Source organism: Ailuropoda melanoleuca, chromosome 5, assembly GCF_002007445.2.
Source record: "Ailuropoda melanoleuca isolate Jingjing chromosome 5, ASM200744v2, whole genome shotgun sequence".
Lineage (NCBI taxonomy): Eukaryota > Metazoa > Chordata > Mammalia > Carnivora > Ursidae > Ailuropoda > Ailuropoda melanoleuca.
Genome location: NC_048222.1, coordinates 26,512,055 through 26,529,218, shown reverse-complemented (window position 1 = coordinate 26,529,218; position 17,164 = coordinate 26,512,055). Strand labels below are relative to the sequence as shown.

The following is a 17,164-nucleotide window of genomic DNA, read 5'->3' as shown; positions in this document are numbered from 1 at the left end:
CGAACCGTGCGGCGCAGGGAGGCGGGGTTCCGCCCGGGGCATGCGCGATAGCCGGCTCGGCCCCATTCGCTTTCCCTCGGGTCCAATGGCTGCCGGCGCCGGGAGAAGCGGGCCCCGAAGGGAGAGGAAGCCTCGCGGGGAGACGCCGGGGGCCGCGTGGCTCATTTCCACAACTTTATTAAACAATGAAGAGTCCGACGTGTAAATAAAAAACACCTGAGTTCTGAGGCCGCGCCCGCCTCCACGCGGCCGCCCCACCCCGCCCGGGTCCGAGCCCGCAGTCTCAGGAGCTGTGCTTCTGCCGCTTCCAGAAGCGCTTCACGTCGCTGTGCCCGGCGGGGGTCACGACCATCAGCCGCTTGGCGGAGTTCTCGAACACCAGGACGCCCAGCTCCCGAGCGTGGGCCAGCAGCAGCTCAAAGTCCACTTGCGACAGGAACTGGTTATACAGGACACCTGGAGTCCGCAGGGCACGGGAGAAGAAAAGGCAAAAAAAGTGAGGCCCCTGCGGGGCGGCCTCAGGGCAGTGATCTGGGCTTGCCAGCCACCACTATTTAAAAACTAATTCTCCACTTGTCTGTTCCAGGGCTTATCCTAACAGTAGTGTGATCCAGCCATGTTCAGTAAGGCAATGTAACACACTAAGAAAACCCACTAACGCTCACCAAACCAGAGAAATTACTGTCAGTGATCGCTCCCAATTTTCCTCTTCTAGCTAAATCCACATTGCACCGATTTGAGACAATTTACTACACAGCCCCAAAATAAAGTGTCTTGCCAGCTTTTCTCTCCCAGCCCATGCAATAAACAAACAAAAAAATGCATGAATAGCTTTTTCAGTTCATGAAGGCTAAATTGTCCTTCCCCTGGCCAGTGACCAAGAATCAACCACCAGAAGCCACTCACCCTCAGTGAACCGGAGTCTGTCCCTTTCTAGCTCCCACAGCCGAATCTGGTCTGTGATGGTGGGCGGCAGCACAGGTGTCTATAGGGGCAAGCAATGGCTGTGAAGATTCAGGAATACCGCCCCAGACAACCCCAGCCATCTACTCATGCCCCAGATCTGGCCGTCCCTTTCTCTTTTCCATCACTTCATTGCCACGTGCCAGGGGCTGTCAGCCTCCAGGAGCTTGGTACCTGTTTGAGCATCACTGGGTGGGCCCTTGTCCTTAGGAAATGGATGATCTAGGAAAACAGACAAGAATGGGATCAGGAGCTCAAGTAAGAAGGCAGGAAAGGTACCTAAGCTGTCACCTAATGTCACTGGAATATCAGCTTCCTGTTTAAAAATCCATAGCCTCGTGCCTGTCATTAACCCATCCCCGTTTGGCTGTCATCGCAAGTTGCTGTCCCCCCGCTCATGTCTGCTATTTCTTCTCTAGCACATTTGCCCTCTCTATAGTCTTGTTTTGTTTTTCTTTTTTAAAATAGCAGCAACTATTATTTTTTGAGCACTTACTGCATGACAGGCTCTGAGACAAAGGCTTTACTGCTATTCTCTCATTGAATCCTCCCCAAACCCTGTGAGGGGAGAACTGTTATTACTTCCATTTTTCAGATGAGGAAAGGGAGACTCAGAGAAGTGAAGTAACCAGGCCACTTATGCAGCTAGGAAGGGGTTGGTGGTGGAGACACAAATTTATACCTCCCCACCCCCCTGAGTTTCTTCCCACGCTTAGAGCCTTGACTTTTCTTCATGTGCGTGGTCTATGCTCAAACACAAACAATTCACCACCATATACTGAAACAGAGCTGGTATTAGCCTTCTGTAAGATGAGCACCCTGTACCCCATAGCCCAAGTGCGTCCTATCTTCCCGCCCCCACCTTCCCCAAGTGGGGATACCTGCTGGGCTGTGATGCCACTAGCAATGGCCTGCTGCACGCTCTCCCTGGTCACCTGCGCCACCACCATGTTGGGAAATCGATAGAGCATCTCTGAGAAGAGGGCAATGAGGGCGATCTGCAGCTCCGACTCTGGCCCAGGGATAGGAAGAGAAGATGAGAAGGCTATCCCCACACCCAGACTCCCTCAAGACCTTCAAGTGTGACGAGGAATGTCTGAAAACTCTAAACTGTCAGGTAAACATGAATAGAAACTGGCACTGCCTCCTACTTCCTTCCCTCTCCCCACTCCCACCCCCTATCTGCTGTTTGGGGCCCTCTGTCTGGCCTCACCGGTGTAGGCATACAGTCGGTAATTAGTCTCCACGACAATGAAGCCTGGCTGATGGGCGGTACCCCCAGCTCCAGAAACACCTGATGAGAGATTGATGGCCAGGCGTGTGGGGTAGTAACGCCGAGATTTCCTCTGGAAAAGACAGAAGGGAAAGGCAGAGGGCCAGCTTTCTCTCAGTTGTCACTAACCACCTTCCTGCCTGAGACACCAGACCCCTCCGAGGGCAAGACCCTCAACTCTCAACTTATCGATTCCAAGGGACCCAAGTACTCAGTCCTGGCGACTCCCTTCTGCTACTGCCTCCTGAGACCCCACTCTTTTTTGAGTATAGTTGACACATAATGTAACATTAGTTTCAGGTGCACAACATAGTGATTCAACAACTCTACACTTATGCTATACTCACTACAAGTGAAGCTAACATCTGAGACCCCACTCCTTTTTAAAGGCCAAGGTAACAGACCACCCTGCCTCTTTCCTGGAAGCCATGTATCTGGGTGCGCATACCTTCCTCTGGAAAACAAGCCCAAACTCACGCAGATGTTGCAGGAAATTCAACAAAGAATCACTCATACCTTCCACAGAATAATCCTGGGGAAGAGAGGTGGCCAGTTGGGTCCAAAACATCACATTCTCCCCCTCCCAACCTCATACATGCATTCCTTCTTTTCCCATCTCTGCTTTGTTCATTCTTATCTTTCCCGCTTTTGCCCATAACCTGATTTCCCCTTCTCATCTCTCTATCCACCAGCTTGCCCACCCAAGCCCCCAGCTCCATCCCCCTGCTTACCTTTCCCAGAGTAGAGAAACTGAGCTGGAAGAGGAAGGAAAGAATCTCCACTAGGTCCATGCCCCGACTCTAGGGAGGAATGGGCAGAGACAAAGGGGCAGGGATGGAAGGGAGAAAATGAGGGGATCGAACATCAGGGAAGAGTCTGCGAGGGTAGTCTCTCAGTAGGTCCTCAGAAGATCAGAGCATGCCAGCAAGCAGCCTCCTCACCTGGGCTGTCTGCAGATACTGCAACATAAAGTACCACAGCTGGGCAGGGGTGTCCAGCAGCAGGAACTGGAAACCGGCCGAAGTGATGCAGGGGGGCTCTCCAGGTTCCGCGCTGGAGACATAGAGGTATGCAGAAAGAGGCCATCATCCCCACTTGTCCTCTCACATTTTTTCTTGGTTTCTCTCTGGCCGTACTCCATTCAGCTCTCCTTTCTCAGTTAACTGCTGGCAATCCTAACCCACCCCAGACACTCAGTTTGGCAGGGATCTCATGTACCTCTGGTTTCCTCACCTCTTCATGAGCCCAGCCTGGCTGAGGAGTTGAGCCAAGTCCTGGCTGACGGCTGCACTGGGGGAGCCCACCATGAAGTGTAGGACCACCTGAGGAACAGAAGTGGACAGAGAGAAGGATGCCTCTAAGGGCCATGAGACATAGAAGCACAAGCAGAGACACCGAGTCCCAAGTCCTCACCTCCCATCGCTCCTCCGCGTACTTGTCAAGTGAGGGAACATCCCGGGCGTGCTTGTCTGGACCCAGTTGACTTGTGTCATCAGACCAGGCCTTGCCCCTATGGCAGGATGGGCCAAGAGTAAGGAACCCTGCCCGTGTTCCCTGCCTGTTCCTCTGTCCTCTTTCCCCCTTCATCTCCATGGGCTATGAGTGGGAGACATTCTTTCCTACATCATGCAGCTACATCTCGTCCAACTTATTCCTAAAGGAACTCCCAGGGGTGGAGCCCACAAGGGTCTAGAGTGGCCCCTCAGGGGCTCCACACCCCCAGCAGTTTAAATACTAGTTCCCCTGGCCTAGCTTAGGAAGATGGAAGTGACATACCCACCCAGAAGGGCAATGCGGAGGTTCTGGCGGAAGATGGGGTTGAGGATGAGGCCCTGGAGACCACCAGGGAGCAGCTGGGTGTGCCAGATCCGGAGGCCACTCAGCAGCCCTGTACTTTCCTCCTGAGCTCTGAAACAGAAGCAGAGAAGTAAGGGGGTGTGTCTGGACAACAAAAAGAAGGAGGCCCATAAAGGCCTCCGTTTCTGACTTATCTGAACTGGTTATGCCTTGGAGCACCGTTTCACACAGCAAAAACAGCGTCTTCTTCAGGCAAATTTCTTTATGGCAATGCCTACCAGAACCTTGTTGTAGACATCACAACTTTTCAAGACGGAAAATACAGTACACAGAGTTTCCCAAACTTATTTAAGTACAAGTTTTGTGGTGTATCCATTAATATTTCCTGCAAGTGTTCCAAGGAACACTTGGAATAGCTCGTTGTTGAGAAACCTCTATCTGGCTAAGCTTGCTGCAGAGACTCACTTGCTGAATTCCTTCTTCACCCACAGGGCTACGGCGGCTTGTGGCAAAGGCTGCTCCAGAAAGAGCATCCTCATCACCCAGTTCTTAGCCAAAGATGGGAGCTCCCTGGAAGGAGGTACAGGTAAAATGTTAATATCAGAAACTGCTTTATCTGCATCTCTGCCCTCAACAACCTCAAACATCTCATCCCACCCCCCACACCTTTACCAGTCTTGCTGTTCCCACTGGCTCCATCTGTTTTCGCCTGACACACCTCAGTCTTCAAGCCCCCCAGGGCTAAGCTTCAACTCAGGATAACTTATTCCAGTCTGAAGGCCCCATTACATTTCCTCAACACGATCTCTGCCACGAAGGGGGGTCCTTACCTGAAGACAGCCAGACAGGTGGCAGGATGCCCATACAATCGGTCTAAAACGCCAGGGCTCAGGCCCCCTAGGAATTCCTGCAGATTCCTGCATTGTAGGTGTACTCGGTTCAGTCCACCCCTTGAGGGGGTGCTCTCCATCACCTGAGAGATGCAAAGTTACAAATGCACCCCCACAGTCCATGCCAGTGTCATCCCTCACCTCATTCCTATTCCAGATCCACCGGCCCCCACAATAACCCATCCTTTCTATGATTTCCTCTTCTATGTCACTCATCTCCTCTCCTTTCTCCCAGACCTGACCAACCTCCTCTCCTCTTGCCTCCTCGCCCCACTTCTGGCCTCAACTCCAGTCTTCTCTCAATTTCCAAATTAGAGAATTGTTAATTGTCCGATATTAGCAAAACCATTTTTTTAAATTTCATTGCCTTGTCTCATTTTTACCTAAGAAGTGACAAAGAAACTTGTTTAAGCCCAGTCCTCCCTCCCTTCCCCTCTCCTGGTCAAATCAGCCCATGAGCTCCAAAGTGGTCAGTACTTCCCATCTGTTTCTTGGCCTCACAGGTCCTGACAGGCACAGTAATGAACTACCTTTCTCCTCCTTGCCTCCCAGATCTAAGTCCACCTCTCTTCTTTGCCCCGCAAGACTTCACCCCATTCACCCTGATCGACAGGTCGTATCTCCTAACTTCTCTCCTACTTTCCTCCTACTCCTCGCCTCTCACCCAGCTCTCATGCCTCCCCCAACCCTTCTCTCTCGGCCCCCCTACCACTCCGTGTCGCTCCCCCCTCGTGCACCCTGAGTTTCAAGTCGTCGCTTAATCGGAGCTAAGGTCTCGCCTTGGCTCCCGGGAATAGGAGAATGGACGATGGGAAATGAGAGAAAAAGATGGGGAGAAGGACAAAGAACTAGACAGTAGTCCAGAGTGGAGGATTCAGAAGAGAAGGAAAGGAGGGAAGGAGTGGAAAAGTAGGGAAGGTAAGAATACGCGCTGCACTCACTCGCTCGCCGCGGGGCATTCTGGGAATTAGAGTCTTGTCTTGGCTCGCCCTGGAGGGGGCTGAAGCGCATCTGACTACAACTCCCAAAAGGCACCGCGAGGAACCCTCCAGGAGGGAGGCTGGCCTTCAATTGAGAAAGCCGGAGACAGCCGAGGCCCCGCCACTTCGTTCCGCGTCGCTTTCCGCTCCCGCAGCTAACGGCGAGTCTAACCGACCTGGGCGGAAGGCGGGATCCCGGGAGGAGAAGTCCCCCAAGGGCTTCCTGGCGCAGGCGCGGAAATGGCTCTTAAGTGAGATGCTTGATTTAGAGACACACGAAACTGAGCTCCTGGAGCTATTTGCTCGTCGTAAAATTGGAGTAAAGCACTCTCTAGAGCGTTCTTGCGAGGTAGGAGTTTGCACTGCTCATTGCGTCCTGCCACGTAGGGAGTCTTAATTGTCGCGTCCATCATGCTCCCACCACCCCGTTTCTTTAGAAGATCCTCATAAACACAGTTTTTTAAAGAAACCAGTGGGTCTGATTTGATTTGAAGCTACTACTACAGGGAAAGGGAAGGGAACGTCTTAAACCAAAGCCAGAGCTACAAGTATCCCCAAGTTCCTATGAGGCAAGTTTCATTATTCCCACTTTACAGACTAGAAGACCGAAGCCCAGTGAGATTAAGAAATTTGCCCACAATCGTTCATCTAGAAAATTCCGGGCTGGGATTTCAAGTACACCTGAGGGACCGCGGACCAAAACGGCAAGAGCTGTGGAACATTCTGTTATGCTCCCCCACCGTCGGTGCGTAAAATCCTCAGGAATAGCAAAACCGACACAGTTCTTTATGTCTCACCTTAAGTAAAATAAGAGACAAGTCAGTCTAGAAGAAATATTTGACAAAATAGACAATACAAAGAGCTTTTACAAAGCAATAAGAAAAAGAACAGAATAGAAAGATGTAAGAGGCAATAAACAGAAAAAATATAAATTGTTCATAAGCAAATGAAAAAGCTCTCATCCTCACCAGTAATTAAGGAAAAGTAAAGAAGCAATAAAATACCTGATTAGCAAAAAAAAAGTGTTGACAACCTCGATGTTGTCACCGCTTAGAAGCATAAGTACTCATACACTTTGTTTGAAAGTCGACACAGTCACACCTTTTTAAGGGGGCTTTGGCAGTATGTGCCGGTTATTTTAATGTGACTGCTGCTTAACCTACCAACTCCACCTTTAGAAACGTATCATACTGCAGTTCTCCCACGTGGATACAGAGATACACATGCACAGCTATGTATTGAAGTGTGTCTGTTACCATATTACGAAACACCTGGGAACAGCCTGAATGTCCACCATGGGGAGTTGGTTAGATAAAATGTGGGTCATCGCAAAGGACGCTGTATGCACAGTGGCTGAGCTGTGTACAACCTGTCATGAGAGGGAGAAAAGCAGATTACAAAATGGCGTGCCTAGCTCAGTGCCACCTCTGTAAGAAGCTTTTACGTGTGTGTAACACTGAAATAGGTCATATGCTTCATTTTGACAGGAGCAAGCAAGGGGAAGCTGGGCAGACCCCGCAGTGTAGAGAAAACTCTTCAAGGCTACCCTGCCCAGAATAGGAGCCATTAGCCACCGTGGCTATTTAAATTAACGAAAATTTTAAATTCCGTTCCTCAGCCACATTCGCCCCAGTTCAAGGACTCAGTAGGCTACAGGTGACTAGAGGCTACTTGTTGAAGGTGCGGATATAGACCGTTTCTGTGACCACAGATTCTCCTGCTTGAAGGGGTGCAGTGAATGCGTGCAAATTATCTGATGTCAGGAGCTAAGTACAGGCTGAGTTTCTGGAGCTGGATAATCAGCCCGGGCTCCTAGGAACTGCCCCCACATAGGATTATCCAACCCGTGATGGAGAGTTCATAACCTTCTCCCCTCGGGCAGCATCCTGCAAAGAACAGAGAGCCGGGAGCCTAGTAGCTGCTTCTCACCAGCTGTGCATTTTCCTGGCTGTGTGGCCTTGAGCAAGTTGCTTAAAACAGTAAGTTTTCACACACCTGGGTGGTTCAGTTGGTGAAGCATCTGCCTTGGGCTCAGGCCGTGATCTCAGAGTCCTGGGATCAGAGTCCCGCATTGGGCTCTTTGCTCAGCGGGGAGTCTGCCTCTCCCTCTGCCCCTCCTCCCACTCGTGCGTGCGCGCAAAAATAAAATCCTTAAAAAAAACCAATTAAGTTTTCTTTTCTGCGAAATGGCAATAACTTAAACTATTTCATATGTTGTCTTAAATAAGATATAATATGTAATAAGCATGGTCCTGGCATGTAGTAGGTGCTCAGTAAATATTGTTATTCATTATTTTCTTTAAAAAAAAAATCACGCCTATAGCACTACTACAAAGAAGAAAGTTCTGTGCCTGAGAGCAGCAAGAGGGGATTTGATCTGGTTGGCCAAGTCAGGGAAGATTGCTGAAGGACAAGCAGGCCTTAAGGCAAAGACAGCAGGGAGGGGAACAAGATTCTGCAAAGGCCATGGCAGGAGGGACCGTGGCCAGTTGCAGGAACTAAAAGCAGGCCAGTGGTGTATAAAGGACAGGGTGGGGGAGGATGCTGAAGGAACGAGTGGGGCAAACTTGGTCAGGAAGATTTTGTTCTTTATTTCTAAGGTCAACAGGAAGCCATTAAAGGATTTGAAATAAAGTAGCGGGGTCAGATTTATGTCTGGCTGCAGCTGAAAACAAACCAGAGAAGAGCAGGAATAGACCCTGGGAGACCACCACAGTGGTCTGGGCAAGATGGAGGTAGCGTGTGCCAGGATGGTGATGGAGATGAAGAGAAATGACCAATTTAAGGGAAACCTGGGAAGCAATATCAACAGAGCTTCATGATAGGCTGGACTTGGAAGGTGAAGAGAGGGGAGAAGGGGTGTCAGGGATGCTCCCCAAGTTTTTGGCATGCGAAGCTGTGTGGATGATGCCGCCATTCACTGACTCAGGAACCCGTGGAAGAGCAGGTTTTAATACTCTGAGATGTTCAGATGAACTCCAGGTGGTTGAGTAGGTCTAGAGCTTTGGGAGTTCTCAGCTCACTGCCACTGAGTCTGCTGTTCACCATCCTGGATTCTGCCCTCTAAACTCCTGACGCATCAATGTTTGTCTTAAAACATGGGTCATAGTGGTTGGACCTACATAGCTTTCAACAGAACTCTTAGATCTGTGACCTGGATCCCAAGGGATTTTTAATCCAACAGATTATCTTTATTGGTATCTTCATTATCCAATTGGCTCTTTTTGTGAATATCATCAGCCAAGACCCCAGGGTCTTTATTTCACACGAACTTCCATCAAGATAGGTCTGCCTTTTCCAATACTTGCAAGTGATTTTTTTTTTTCCGACCAATTTAAACTCCATTAAGCGCTCTGTTGGTGGCTGTGGCTCATCTTTCCAAACCTCTGAAGTAATCTAGGCTCTCGGTTCTGGCTCCCATCCAAATGGCTCACACCTGTTTGATCACCCAAGGATTCTCTGCCTGGGGCTTCCAGACTCTTGAAGGGGGTCCTAGAATTGGGGCCAAAAAAATTTACACCTCTATTTTTATTAACCTCTAACACAAATTTAGCATTTCCTCCAAGTATGAATATGAGCCAAGTCCCCAGTAGTATTAGCAGGACCTGGGACTTACCACCAAGACACCACAGCTCTTTTCATATCCCATTACCTCTGTAGAAATCTCCGAGCATTTGAGTATCTTTTGTGCTTATTACTATTTGGAGATGTTAGTAGTTATTAAACCTCCTGCTAGGTATTGTTATTAAATATATTTTAGAAACACATAGGTTACTGTGATTTTTTTTTAATGTTAGTAAACCCTTTCAATTGATCTTTTCTGTGATCATGTATGAGATATACACATTTGTGTGTGTGTGTGTGTGTGTGTTAGACATTTTATTTTATTTTTTTTTTTTTTTTTAAAGATTTTATTTATTTATTTGACAGAGATAGAGACAGCCAGCGAGAGAGGGAACACAAGCAGGGGGAGCGGGAGAGGAAGAAGCAGGCTCACAGCGGAGGAGCCTGATGTGGGGCTCGATCCCATAACGCTGGGATCACGCCCTGAGCCAAAGGCAGACGCTCAACCTCTGTGCCACCCAGGCGCCCCTAGACATTTTAAAACAACTTTGAGGGGCACCTGGGTGGCTTAGTCGTTAAGTGTCTGCCTCTGGCTCAGGACGTGATCCCAGCGTTCTGGGATCGAGCCCCATATCAGGCTCCTCCGCTGGGAGCCTGCTTCTTCCTTTCCCACTCCCCCTGCTTGTGTTCCCTCTCTCGCTGGCTGTCTCTCTCAAATAAATAAAATCTTAAAAAAATAAAATAAAATAACAACTTTGAGGAGGAATCAGTAGATCTCTCTAGTCTGCCTAAGGGATCCATGGGTCAAACAAAGTTAAGACCCCTGGCCTAATTCAGCCCCCTCCAAGCCTCCTGCAGAGCTCCCACTGGAGTTGACAGAACACTGTGCTGGGCAAGATACATGGTAGGAAATGGAGTGGGGAGAAGAAAGGAAATGGAAATGAGCTGGGAGCAGACACAGGAAGCAGATTTTACCAAAACCCCAAGAAACACACTCACAGCTGTGGAAAACTCAACCTTTATTATTACCTGCCTAGTGCAGGATATTAAAATTGCATTGAGCTAGATCCATATATTAGTGTAAAAATCTGTGTCTCTCCCCCCAAAAATGTACAAACCCCAAGTGATTATAGAAAAAACAATATGGCAGCTACAACAGAGATGTCCAACCCCAAGGCCGCAGGCCATTGCTCCCTCTTTCCCCCTAATCCCAGTATTTAATCCACAGAAACATACAGGCTTAGAGAAGTTCTAGCTACAACACAGCAGGTGGGAAGTGGGGATGGCTGGGGGTGGGGGAAAGGGATCACCCCCAGGTCCAGTGTTTCAGAGGATGGAGGAGGGAGAAGCCAAAGCCAAGGACAATTCCAGGAGATAGCACAAGAACATCTTTCTCCCTTTCTTGTCCTCCTCATTCCCCAGATTCTCAGCCAGTGGGATCCAGTGTGCGACGGAAGGAGAGAGAGGCTGGGGTGGGGGAGGGCACAGCCTCTTCTCTAGGAACCAGTGTTGTCCAGTGGGGTCCAGGTGCTCCAATAGGCCTTATCCAGTGTCTGCCTTATATGTGCCCCCATCTTCCCCCCCAGGGATGGCTAGAAGAGGTCAGAGAGGATCCCATCCACAGGGCCAGCTGGGTGGGTGGCAGAGGCTTCTAAGAGAGGAGCAGCATGGGGACATGACAGCACGTCCTGGGAAGGGAAGGCGTCAGCTCCCTGGCAGGCCCAGCCCACCTATGGTCACACTGCCTCTCTTTCAGAGGTGAAGGGTGGTCGGGACAGGGAATGGAGTGGGGTGCCATTAAAATCCTCTTGTTTATCTCCTCTGGCTTTGCCTGAATCCTCCCTGAGGAAGGGGCAGCAGGTGTGATTCACGCTGTGTTGAGCGCATCTTCTGCCAGGAACCGATGTAGCTGGGAAAAGGGTGGTCGCTGCTCAGGCTCCCGGCTCCAGCACCGAAGCATCAGCTCATATAGGCCCAGCGGGCAGGCAGGGGGCCGAGAAAGGTACACCTACATGACGACAGGGTGGACGAAAGGCAGGCAACAAATGTTTTTTAGTCCCCTGGCCCTCCCAGACCCACAAGCCTATCCTCCCTCTCCTCCGCTCTGACCTGCCGGCCCTGGTCCCGGAAGAACTCCCCTGCGTTCTCGATGACTTGCTCATCAGTGAGCTGCCCGAATGGCTGGGCCCGGCAGAGCATCAGCACCTCCCACAGTGTCACCCCAAAGGCCCACACGTCACTTGCAGTCGTAAACTTCCCCTGGTGTGTGGATAAAACAACAAAAGCAGACAAAGACATCAGGCAACACGGACCCTCCTCCCCTCCTCACAGGGAGCTCCACATCCACTCAGCACTTGCCCCAGCCTGACTCCCCCCGGCTGGCTCCCTCCCAACAAGCCTGCTCCTTTCTCCTTCAGGCTCTGCCCTCTTTCTCTAGTCCTTTCCTGGATCTCTTTCCTCTTCTACCCAACCTTCCTCGCCACCCTGACGCTCATTTTCTGGTCCTGATTCTCTCCAAACTCATGCCTTTTTATCTCTAGCCCCCTGTCCCCCCTCACCTCTTTTGCTCCCTGACTTCAGCTCTTAAACCCACTCTTGGTTCCTGGACCCTTTCCCATCATACCATTCCTCCCTGGCTTTGCCTGGTCCCTACAGCCAGAGGGACGCTTACAGAGCACTGGCCCAAGCCCTCACTTCAGCGATGAGGGAACTGCAGTCCAGGGAAGGCAAGTGACTGACTGAGACCACAAAGCGGCCCGTGCTCCCCTGCGCTGCTGCGCACCCCTGCCCGCCTCTCACGACTCTCACCATGAGGATGCACTCCCAGGCCATCCACCGGATGGGCAGCACTGCCCGGCCCTGCACGCGGTAATAGTCCCCCGCGTAGAGGTTCCGGCTCATGCCGAAGTCAGCGATTTTGATAGTGAAATTTTCCCCGACCAGGCAGTTCCTCGTGGCCAGGTCCCGATGCACGAAGTTGAGTGTGGCCAGATAGCGCATGCCCGAGGCGATCTGAGCCGCCACATGAAGAAGCATGGGGTAGCTGAGGAGGGAGGCAACAAGAGAGGATCACTGGGGGCAGTCCCAGACTCATCCCCACCTCACAGCTTCCTAGGAGAGGAAGGCGGGGCCCACTCCCTGGGACTGGGTCGCATCTACTCCTGGTGCAGAGACGGAGTGCCCACGCAGAAGCCAGGGGCAGGTGCCCACTCCACGTGTGTTTGGCTCATGTGACCCAGGGGGCTCCTGCTTTGTTGTCTGGACTCAGGCAGTGAGGGTGACAGAGCAGAGGGACGCTCCTGACAGAGCCTAAGTCCCTTCAGCACCCCACTGTAGTAACGTCCTGCTCAATTCCCAGATGAACATGGCCGTGTGTTCCTCATCCCAGTCCCCACCCCACCGAACCTCCACCTGCCTCCCCACGCCCTGCCGGATCCAGGCTGGAGCAAGGGGAGAGGAGACCCCCCGGGGGCGCTCTCGGGGAAGGGCCAGCCTGGGGAGGTGGATACCTGATGGTGGGCCCCTGGGCAGCCTCCCCGTCTCCGGGGGCCCCCTCAGCCGCCTTGTCCTCTAGCTGGTGGGCACTGAGGAACTGGTTAAGGTCACCATTCTCCATGTAATCGGTAATCATGCAGAGGGGGTCATCCTGCACACACACGCCCAGGAGCCGGATGATGTTTGGGTCCTTTAGCCGCGACATGATCTTCACCTCCTTCAGGAAATCATTCCTAGAAAAGCAAGGAGATGGCAGGGACACTGGAGGGCTAATCTGTACTTTCTCTCCTGAGCAAGCAGACCAGGGCCCTAACCCCAGCAGACAAGCTAACTCACTAGTGACACTGAGACACGGCCTGAGATCAGCCTGAGATGGAAACTTCCTTCCCCAGCCACTCCCGCTCTGTGGGTCTCTACCATATTTCTCTCTAGATGGCTCCCTACTCTCCATGGCCTCCTTTCCCTGTTGCTAGACACCATCCCTGGTCCTCACCTGGCGTTCTTGGTGGCATCTGGCCGCAGGATCTTGACAGCTACCAGCAGAGGGTGTCCCTTGCACACATTAAGGGGGAAATCAAGACTGACCAGATCTTGAGGGCTCTCTACCTCACACAGGTGCACCTAGGGAAAGAAGCTCATTTGTCAGAAAGTCAAATGGTTCACTGAGGTCACAGGGTCAAGTGGGATACACAGTCACAGGTGACAGGTTTGACCAATGGGGATGTGTGGGCATGGTGTCAGAGCCCCAGTCAAGACACTACTGATAGCTGGGCAGGGATCCTCCTTACCTCCCCAAATTGGCCCTCGCCAAGCTTCTCCTTGAAGCGGAGCCGAGACCGAGGGAAGTCCACTCGGGGAGGCCCATCCCCAGCAGCCCCTGGGGGCAGCGCGGGCACAGCATAGGTGTTGCCCCCGGTGACGCCCTGCAGGGTGACAATGTCAGCCTCGGCATAATGAGGGACGCTGTTCTGGGGAGGTGGGGGCAGAAGCGGGGCACCCGGCTTCTCAGGCTCCATATAGTCCCCACTGCAGGCTGGAGGGGTGAGGGGAAAGAAGACAAGACGAGGCATCAGGAGCAGCCCCTGAGTTCTCCACGCCCCAGCCTCCCAGAGGCCGCCTATCTCCCAGCTGGGTGAGAGACTGGGTCTACCCACCAACCTCAAACCAGAGAAGACGCTGGCATGAGAGGAGAGTGAGCTGTTCCACCAGAGTTTAAGGCAATGGAAATGGCTGAACAAAGAATGACATAAAGTCTATTCTCAAGGGATCCCAGCACAGCCCAAGAGACCATGACAGAAGTCTTGATTAGAAGAGGGATTCCTCTACCCACCATCAGAAGAAGGATGGTGCCAGTCATCCAGTCACCCCCTACTTTCCAAACCCTTGTCCCACTCACCGCCGCCCCTCCTGTTCACGTAGCTGTTCTACCTACCCGCACCCCCCCCCCAGACACAATTTCAGCCTTGGCTCCTCCCTGCCATGGTTACCCAAACCCTCCCTGACCCGATACTCCAAGCTCAAAGACAAGCAGAGACAGGGGCACACAGAAAGGGGGAGAGGGGAACAGTTCCTCACAGCCAGAACAACAAGGAATCTAGACAGAGGACAGGAAGCAAAGCTGTCCCCTCCTAGCCCTGGGGAAGGAACAACAATGAGAGAAGGCAACACCAAGGAGAGGAGGAGCAGGCAGGAAGGGCAGGGTGTGAGCCTTCACCTCTGGGACTGCAGAGAGAGAACACATGGGGGGAGAGAGCAAGCACCCAGGGTGAGAGGCCCTCCTCCTCGCAGCTCTGGAGAGAGGGGAAACAAGGGAGGAGTTACAAGAGAATCTGGGGTCAGCACAGCAACCTCCTCTCTGGCTCTGGAGAGCAGAAAAGATGGGGTGGAAGAGGAGGAGGAGGACAGAGCTGAGAACGAGTGAGCCTTCTGCTCCTCTGCTCAAGGGAAAGGCCTTAAGAAGGAACAAGCACAGCAGAGGAGAGCTAAGGGCATAAGAGCTTCCTCCTTGGGAGCTCAGGAGAGCAAAAGAGGCCACAGCAGGGAGAGGAGGGAATGCAAGATGTGAGGACTTTTCCCTGCTCCCGGTAGAGGTATGGGGAGCCTGGAGGAGCCCAGAGGCAGAGGGGCTTACCCTGGGTGTTGGTGGGTTTGGCCCAGGCGGGTGTGGGGGGGCCGGGGCCCCGAGGGGGACGGGCGTAAGTGGCCAGAAGGAGGCGGTAGGCTGGATTGGAGAGCAGCAACGCTGTCGGGAGAAGGAGGGGGGGAGACACGGGGAAGGGATGAGACTCAAGGCTAGACAGACAGGGAGACCTGGAATAGGGCAAGACCAGGGATGATGGGAATGAATGTACTGAGAGACAGGGACAGGATAAAAAAAGGATCTGGAGAGTGCTGGATAGCTGAATGAATAATGAATGAAGGGAGAGACAGATGGATGGGTAGATAGATGGATGATAAACAAATGGTTGAATGGATGGATGGACAGACAAATGGATGAATATATATAGATGGATGGATGGATGATAGATGAATGGTTGGATGATGGATGGATGGATAAATGAGTAGATGTAGAGATGAACAAATGGATATTTGAATACATATGGATGGATGAGTGGTTGAACTGTAGATGGATGGATGTACAGATGGATGAATGGGTGAATGGATGTATGAACATGGATGGATAATGGATGGACAGATGGATATACAGAGGACAGATGGGTGGTTGGATGGATGGACAGATAGATGGAAGATGGATGGGTGGTTAGATGGATGGATGGATGATGGATGGATGAATGGATGTATGAATATTTATGGATGGATGGATGATGGATAAATGGTCAGATGGTGGATACAGGAATGGATGGACACATGGATGGATGAATGTATAAATACAGATAGAAAGATGGATAACAGACAGATGGATGGAAAGAACATGGCAAGTCTAGGAGAAAGGAGAGGCACCAGGAAGACAAAAGGAGAGATCACGACAAAGAAGAGAGAGAGATGTGTATGGGACACAGAGACAGGATGAGACCACTAGGGATTAGGGTAATACATGGAAAATTCCTGAGGGAAATTATATGGTAGGGACATGGGAGTGATATAGAGTGTGGTGACCGGGAGCACAGAAATAAGAAAATGAGTTGAAATTAGAAAGACAGGAAAAGAAGGGAATGGAAACAGAGAGGGAAAGGGATACAATGAAAAGAAGCAGAGGATGGAGGTGGGACCAGAACAAGGCAGGTCTTACCAGAGCTGTTGGGGACACTGGAAGCAGAGTGGGGTGGATTCCCACGAGGACGAGGTTCCTGGTAAGGGGGTGGCTCAAGAGGGCCTGGGCGGTTGTTGATGAGGATGGTGTCCCCAGGGACGGACAGATGAACCGTCAGCTCCTCTTCTAATGCCCGGCGCTCAGCCTTGTCACAGGAATGGGAATGTTAACTACGCGATTCCAGCTCATTAAATGCCAAGCTCCCCTTCTCCCCTTCAGTCCCCACAACAGTTGTGTCATTGTATCTACCATTAACTCTACTTCACAAGAAAGAAACACGGGGTTCAAAAGCCCGTAGGTGAGTCCCCTGACGTCCCACAGGGGGATTCCAACCCAAATCTGACCAGATAATTATAGCATCATCAACCTTCATGCCTATCACCACCACCGAACTCTCGCCAGGAAGACATGGGCTTGGAGTGTGCCTGGCTTCTTCCTCTAGCTCCACTCTCCCCCTTTCCCATCTGGCTTCTGCCCCAAGAGGTTGACCAGTGTGGACTTTATCGACGGGCTTGGTTTGGGCTGGCCGGAGAGGAGTCTGTTGGGCAGGCAGGAAGTCAGGTCTCCCAGGCCCTCCCTGAGAGGCGGACTCAGGCTAGCTGTATCCCTGAAGCGAAGTCCACTGCCCTTCTCAAGGTGCCTTTCCTCAGACTCACTCCTCCACGTTCTGGTAACTTCCCTCCTCTCATCCTGCATGCCCGCGGCCCACAGGTGGTAACAGCTCTGTGGGAATGGCACTACTCTTCCACTTCCATAAGGCCACCCACTCCTTTGCAACCCGTCACTTTGCTAAGCCCACCTCTGATTATTTTAATTAGACTGTGTTCCGTGGTCCCTGCAGGACCCAGACTAATGCAGGCGTCCCCACACACGATGGCCTAGGCCTGGCCTCGCTCTCCACACCCACGCCCCGCGGGCCCTGTCCAGGCCC

General features: G+C 51.8%; 2 protein-coding genes across 15 annotated transcripts in view; both read right to left on the bottom strand.

Moving 5' to 3' along the window:
• Nucleotides 1-161: 161 nt before the first annotated feature.
• Nucleotides 162-6,003, bottom strand: GTF2H4 (general transcription factor IIH subunit 4). Of its 7 annotated transcripts, none has more exons than XM_034660457.1 (14): nucleotides 5,865-6,003; nucleotides 4,864-5,006; nucleotides 4,499-4,603; nucleotides 4,017-4,144; nucleotides 3,672-3,746; nucleotides 3,455-3,558; nucleotides 3,178-3,195; nucleotides 2,968-3,036; nucleotides 2,685-2,768; nucleotides 2,177-2,309; nucleotides 1,845-1,975; nucleotides 1,138-1,185; nucleotides 907-985; nucleotides 162-456 (listed from the first exon to the last, which is right to left on the bottom strand). In XM_034660457.1, exons 1-14 carry the CDS (start codon nucleotides 5,880-5,882, stop codon nucleotides 284-286), a joined length of 1,308 nt encoding a protein of 435 aa, XP_034516348.1. In that variant the 5' UTR covers nucleotides 5,883-6,003; the 3' UTR covers nucleotides 162-283. The 7 variants fall into 7 exon arrangements, with proteins under 7 accessions (XP_034516348.1, XP_034516349.1, XP_034516347.1 ...); XM_034660458.1 differs by having other exon boundaries at nucleotides 3,470-3,558; XM_034660456.1 differs by having other exon boundaries at nucleotides 2,968-3,034; nucleotides 3,470-3,558; nucleotides 3,650-3,746; nucleotides 4,013-4,144; nucleotides 5,865-6,000.
• A 4,466-nt stretch (nucleotides 6,004-10,469) lies between these two features.
• DDR1 (discoidin domain receptor tyrosine kinase 1) overlaps nucleotides 10,470-17,164 on the bottom strand; it is a 17,830-nt gene continuing 11,135 nt past the window's right edge. For 6 of the 8 annotated variants that reach the window (XM_034660453.1, XM_019809561.2, XM_034660450.1 and 3 more), the window contains 8 exons: nucleotides 16,213-16,378; nucleotides 15,094-15,204; nucleotides 13,751-13,995; nucleotides 13,456-13,583; nucleotides 12,977-13,195; nucleotides 12,276-12,510; nucleotides 11,577-11,726; nucleotides 10,470-11,475 (listed from right to left, as the gene is read on the bottom strand). In XM_034660453.1, coding sequence (XP_034516344.1) covers nucleotides 11,335-11,475; nucleotides 11,577-11,726; nucleotides 12,276-12,510; nucleotides 12,977-13,195; nucleotides 13,456-13,583; nucleotides 13,751-13,995; nucleotides 15,094-15,204; nucleotides 16,213-16,378 — 1,395 coding nt within the window. In that variant the 3' untranslated portion in view covers nucleotides 10,470-11,334. The remainder of the gene's footprint in view (nucleotides 11,476-11,576; nucleotides 11,727-12,275; nucleotides 12,511-12,976; nucleotides 13,196-13,455; nucleotides 13,584-13,750; nucleotides 13,996-15,093; nucleotides 15,205-16,212; nucleotides 16,379-17,164) is intronic. The other 2 variants (XM_019809563.2, XM_019809564.2) reach the window with 2 other exon arrangements.

What these genes read in the sequence shown, in the direction of transcription:
- GTF2H4 (XM_019809567.2), bottom strand. An exon ending in AGTATCTGCAGACAGCCCAG is followed by an intron (nt 3,037 to 3,177) that starts GTGAGGAGGCTG and finishes ATTCCTCCCTAG; the next exon opens with AGTCGGGGCATGGACCTAGT. An exon ending in CAGACTCCGGTTCACTGAGG is followed by an intron (nt 457 to 906) that starts GTGAGTGGCTTC and finishes TGCGGACTCCAG; the next exon opens with GTGTCCTGTATAACCAGTTC.